Below are 6,033 nucleotides of genomic sequence, written 5' to 3'. Positions count from 1 at the left end.
AGAGAGAGAGAGAGAGAGAGAGAGAGAGAGAGAGAGAGAGAGAGATGGATGGATGGATGGATGGATGACTATTGTCAAGATCAGGAGATATGAAACAGAACATTATTAGTGACACAAGTATGGTTGACTTATTGAAGATGAAAGTGGAGGAGCATGGCTTAGTGGTTAGAGTGTTGCATTATGTTCTAGAGCAAACCACTTCATTTCACATTCTTCCAGTCCACTCAGTTGCCAAAGATGAGTAAAAAGAAAAAAAAAAAGACAAAACTAAAATTTACTTTCATCTTTCTGACTTGACTCCATTATATACTCTGGGTGAATGTATATGCTTTTTACATGGCACTAGTGCTGGTGTCATGTTAAAGCATCTATTACATTCTGTTGAATGGTTGGCCTTAGGAAGGGCATCCAGCTGTAGAAACCTTAACATAACAGACTAAGGAAACTGGTGTAGCCCCTGGCCTTGCCAGTTACTGTCAAGCCATCCAACCCATGCCAGCATAGAAAACAGGCGTTAAATATTAATGATGATGGAATTGATTGAACTGGTTATGTCACTCTTGTTCAATATTGGCCATGTCAAAATCAATCAAACAACACAACACACACATACATTAGAAAATTATATAGTGACAAATACTTACAGAGCAACTAAGAGGATAGATTTTTCATGAACTTGATATGAAAACAGGAAAAATATCAATGAAGAACTAGCCTGTGAAAAAAGAAAAAAGCTTCAGCATTCAAACAGTGTCTGTCTACCAAATTGGTCAACTCAAGGCTACAATTGAAGACCCTTACTCGAAGAGTCATGCAAGGCATCAAACCTACCCAAGATATGCAAATGTACAAAGTTGCAAAAACTTTTCTAAAAAAGAAAAACAAGAAAGCAAATTGGGGGACAATTTACATGAAACTTACCAGTGTCAGTTTGAATCTGGACAAGGCTGGTCGGCTGAGCAGATTTAACCCACTTGGTAACAGACACACTGCTGTGACTGACAAGCTGAAAATATAATAATAATAATAATAATAAAAATTAAAATAATAATAATAATAATAATAATAATAATGGTTTCAAATTTTGGCACAAGGTCAATGAATTTGAGGGAGGGGTAAGTCACTTATATCAGTTCCAGTATTCAGCTGGTAATTATTTTATCAACCCCAAAAGGATGAAAACAAAGTTGACCTCAGCAGAATTTGAACTCAGAGCATAAAGACAGATGAAACACTGCTAAGCATTTTGCCCAGTGAGCTAATGATTCTGCCAGAGTGCTGCCTTAATAATGACAATCCTGTCTACTATAAGCACAAAGCCTGAAATTTGTGGGGAGGATGATGTCAATTACATTGACCCCAATACTCAACTGGTACTTAATTTATCAACCCTGAAAGGATGAATGACAGAATTTGAACTAAAGATGAATGAAATGTCATTAAGCATTTTCCCCAGTGTGCTAATAGGTCTGTCAGTTCGCCACCTTAAAATGATAATAATAATAATTTCAAATTTTGGAACATGGCCAGAACATTTCCAGAAAGTTCTTTTCGAAACAAACAACTAGCCAAGGACAGGAAATAGTCTGGCAGAGAGTGCAGTTGCAGCACAAGACTATAGTGTGTGATACAGAAAGGACCCTGATGGTGAGGCTCATGATGTTCATAAGGAGAAAAAAATCTATTAAATTAGTAAACAACATCTTACCATAGATAAATCAAAGATTTCTGAGGAAACATATCTTTTAACTTCACAAAAATGCTGATTGAACACCAGAAATTAGCAACTTTATCCTGTAAAAGATAAACAGAAGGTTTATAACACATAAAAAATACAATTAATTTGTCTTTAATATGAATTGCAGAGCACAAAACAAACAGCTTTATCAGCAAACATGCTGGCAGACAGGAATCGCTCCTTGTGCAGGTAAAAAGATGAAAGCTTGCTTGGTATAGTCACCACAACTCCCTGTCCAAAACCATCCTGCAGCACACAGTTGGAAGAGGAAAGAGAAAGAGAAAATCTCGGTCTGACAACATCAACAACTGGATGGTTCACAACACTGTGACCCTGCTGTGCATGACAGAGAACAGAGACCAATAGTGACAGCCAAATGCAAAAGCATCTACAGTGGCACCCCACTGCATCATTTAAGGGAACTTGATGATGATGCTGTGTAGGACACAAACATGGCTGTGAGGTTAAGAAGTTCTCTTTGTAACAACAGGGTTCAAAGTTCAATACCACTAAGCAACATCTTGGACAAGTATTTTCTATGAAAGCCACAAGTAGACAAAAACTATGTCAGTATAATTTAGTGAACAGAAACTGTCAGAGGACTTGTTCCTGTTTTGGGTGGCAGACTTAATCTTTCATGCAATTTAAAACCAACAACTGGCTCTTGCTGCCTTTAGCAGAATCTACAATGTTGCAAGCTATCAACACAGATCCCTGGTCTGAGGAGAACTTCCTTTTTTTTCCACCGACCATTTATGAATGTATACACACAAATGTGATGGTGTGTGCACACAATGTCTATTTTTGTGTCTGCGATCAAAACATGTTTGGACATTCAGCTGTTCATTGTGCAAACAACTAAGGAAATACACACATTACTTGGAAACAGGTTTGAGTCAATGACAAGGACATCTCCTTTAAGATAACATGTCCTGAAGTCTTGTCTAACCTATACTAGCATGGAAAAAATGGATGCAAAATCAATGAAGATGAGAAATTAATTAGATTCTCTACCTTTACTACAATTAAATTCAATGGACAAATTGAACTATAAATCAATCAAACTGAAGAATTAAAAAATAAAATTTCAATCAAACTGATTCTTACCTCGTACAGACCTCTTTCAAAAGGAAATAATCTGTGCAAGACTTGAAAGATGCTACCTTTCTGTTTGAAAAACGGCAAGAAGCAGAGACTAAAAGTTCCGAGTACTGCTACAGATAACCGGACCAACTTTAGAAACCTGGGAAGAGAATTGAAAAACATAAATAGACCTTATCATTCATTAATGATACAATATTGATGACATAAGTTCTGAATTTTATTTTGTACCAATATAAAATACACACACACACATACACTCAAGTACATTACAGTTAATCTCTTATTCCTCATTTTATTTCCTTCTTTCTCTTCCTCCTTCACGTTTCCTTTGTTCTTGCTTCTTTCATTTTTTTTTTTTGTCTCTCTTATCTCCTTCTTCACTTACGACTACTTATTATACGAGGATTAAATCAGCCCCAGTATATGACTGCCACTTTATTTTATTGACCCCCACCCACCCCCAGATGGATGAAAGGCAAAGTTGATCTCAACAGGATTTGAGCTCAGAATACAAAAAGCCAGAACAAATACAAGACTTGTTCAAACGACCATGTCAATCCATCACCCTAATATTAATAATAATAATCCTTTCTACCATAGGCACAAGGCCTGAAGTTTTGGGAGAGGGGACCAGTCGATTGCATCAACTCCAGTGTTTCACTGGTACTTAATTTATCGACCCCAAAAGGATGAAAAGCAAAGTCAAGCTGGGCAGAATTTGAACTCAGAACATAAAGACAGACAAAATGCCGCTAAGTATTTCATCTGGCATGCTAATGATTCTGCCAGCTCACCCCTTAATAATAATAATAATTTCTAGCTTTGGATGGAACCACAAACTTTGGGAAGCAAATAGTTAACAGGATGTTGAAATTAATAGGAAAGGAATTCAGAATAATAAAAAATTTTAAAAATGAGGTATCACAATTCCCTCTAATTTTGGCACAAGGCCAGCAATTTTTAAGGACTGGAAGTTGATTAGATCAACCCCAGTATTTAACTTTGCCTTTCATCCTTTCAGGGTTGATAAAATAAAGTTGACATTGATAGGATTTGAACACAGTATGTAACAAAATGGAAGAACTGTCGCTAAACATTTTCTTGATCTGCTAACAATCCTGCAAGCTTGTCACTTTGCCAATAACTATAAATATAATGAAGCTCAGCATTATTTCCCCTTATCAAACAAAATATATCAAATATGAAATACAATTTTACCTGTTTTCTTTTTTGTTGAAAATGCATTTGCCAAGTAAGTAGCAGAAGAACGGCCAGGAATGGTAAAGTTCCATTTGTTTATAGCAAAGAGCCAATATAAATGCAACAGCGCCGAGAACGTCCTTATCTTGTGCCAATGCCAAAATACCCCACAGGGCCAGTCCAAGACTGACACAGTTGTACATGGATAATGTTAAGGCAGTTATAAATAAAGAAATAAAACAACATAAATTAATATCATGATGATGGTGATGGTAGTGTGGTGGTGATGGTGGTGGTGGCATACAGTGAGATGGGCAATTTCAAAAATATCTTCTCTTAAAGAATTTTCATGTATTGAAATTCAAAGAGATAAAAAGAGAACACCAAGACTAAGGGATATTTCTCTATTTCAGTGATAGAAAGATAAAATGAAAGAGATGGATAGAAAGGATGGAAGGAAGAAGAAAATGCAATACGTTGGTGACAATATATTTTCTGGATTTCAATAATACCTAATTGTTTGTGGTGAGGTGAACCTAAGACTTATTGAGTGAGAACTTTGACTTAAATTACTAAGAAAGAGAGAGAGAGAGAGAGAGAGAGAGAGAGAGAGAGAGAGAGAGAGAGAAAGGTACATGAAAATTGTGATCTTTATACTTAGGAGATGATCCATAAACATATACAGGTAGAACAGTCACTGTTTGGATACTGATGGTCCAAAACCTTTTATAATCTGCACTAATTTATGAACAGGAATTTTAAATTCCTACTGCAGCCAGACTAGTTTGTTGGACCTCCCAATTTAATAGTACAGTATTGATAAACCTGTATTATCATAGTCATCATCATTTAATGTCCATTTTCCATGTTGGCATCAGTTGGATGGCTTGATAGAAGACTGCACCAAGTTTCACTGTCTGTCTTGGCATGGTTTTTACAGGTGGATGCCATTCCTAAAACCAACCACCTTACAGTGTGGACTGCTGGGATCACCAAGCAACTTGCAAGACAAAGATTCTTTGAGAGGCGGGGCATTGGAAGAGGTGGTTTTATGCCAGGTGATGAGAGGTTAGAGTGTGACAGAGGGACAGAAACAGGTGCCTTGCTGTAGAGGAGATACATAGTTACCTAGTCAGAGAAAGGCAAAGAGAGAGTGGGAGAGAGAGAGAGAGAGAGAGAGATCAAGAATGAGAACAGAAACAGTGTGTTGCTGTAGGGGAGATACATGGGTACCCAGTCAGAAGAAGAAAGCGAGAGAGAGAGAGAGAGAGTGATCAAGAATGAGAGAGAGTAGAAGAGAGTGAGAAGGTGAGAGTGCAAGAGAGAGAGCAGGAGAGAGATGGTGAAGTGTCAGGGCATACTCTCAAGGTATGGGAATCAGAATATGAATGGGATAATAGAGTATTGCCAAGGGTGCATGAGTAGGGAGTAGGGACTTCACATGAATGCAAGGAGTGTTGGAGGTGGAGAATGTAGTGAGTATATAAAGGAGGTGGAGGACAACAGGATAACAATGATACAGTGAGCAGGGCAGTGAAGTCAGGATTGGGAAGCACAGATAAGCATGAGTGTAGTGCATGAAAAAGAAGAAATGTGAGGAAGAGATGTAGTTTGGTTTGTAGAGATAGGGTGTGTGAAATTTTATATTGTTTGAATTCCGGGTAGAGGTAGGGGTCCACCAAGGTTCCGTTCTCAGCCCCCTCTTATTTATCATAGTCCTCCAGGCAATCACAGAGGAGTTCAAGACAGGTTGCCCCTGGGAGCTCCTCTGTGCTGATGACCTTGCCCTAATTGCGGAGTCACTATCAGAACTAGAGGAGAAGTTTCAGGTGTGGAAGCAAGGTCTAGAATTGAAGGGCCTTAGAGTCAACCTAGCCAAAATCCTAATAAGTAGGAAGGTAGATAAAACACAAACCCCTTCAGGTAGATGGCCCTGCTCAGTATGTAGAAAAGGAGTAGGTAGTAACTCTATAAGATGTACCCGGTGCAAG

At 37.9% G+C, this 6,033-nt stretch overlaps 1 protein-coding gene across 1 annotated transcript in view; it reads right to left on the bottom strand.

Annotated features, from left to right (window-relative positions):
• Positions 1–6,033, bottom strand: part of LOC106876492 (dolichyl pyrophosphate Man9GlcNAc2 alpha-1,3-glucosyltransferase) — a 33,524-nt gene that overhangs the window by 3,887 nt on the left and 23,604 nt on the right. Inside the window, exons 7-11 of the mRNA XM_014925055.2 lie at positions 4,061–4,243; positions 2,846–2,981; positions 1,709–1,794; positions 922–1,006; positions 645–715 (exon numbers count right to left, since the gene is read on the bottom strand). Of these exons, the coding sequence (XP_014780541.1) occupies positions 645–715; positions 922–1,006; positions 1,709–1,794; positions 2,846–2,981; positions 4,061–4,243 (561 nt within the window). The remainder of the gene's footprint in view (positions 1–644; positions 716–921; positions 1,007–1,708; positions 1,795–2,845; positions 2,982–4,060; positions 4,244–6,033) is intronic.

This window comes from Octopus bimaculoides, chromosome 7, assembly GCF_001194135.2.
Source record: "Octopus bimaculoides isolate UCB-OBI-ISO-001 chromosome 7, ASM119413v2, whole genome shotgun sequence".
NCBI lineage: Eukaryota > Metazoa > Mollusca > Cephalopoda > Octopoda > Octopodidae > Octopus > Octopus bimaculoides.
The sequence above is the reverse complement of the archived record's forward strand: the minus strand, read 5'-3'. Positions and strand labels throughout refer to the sequence as shown.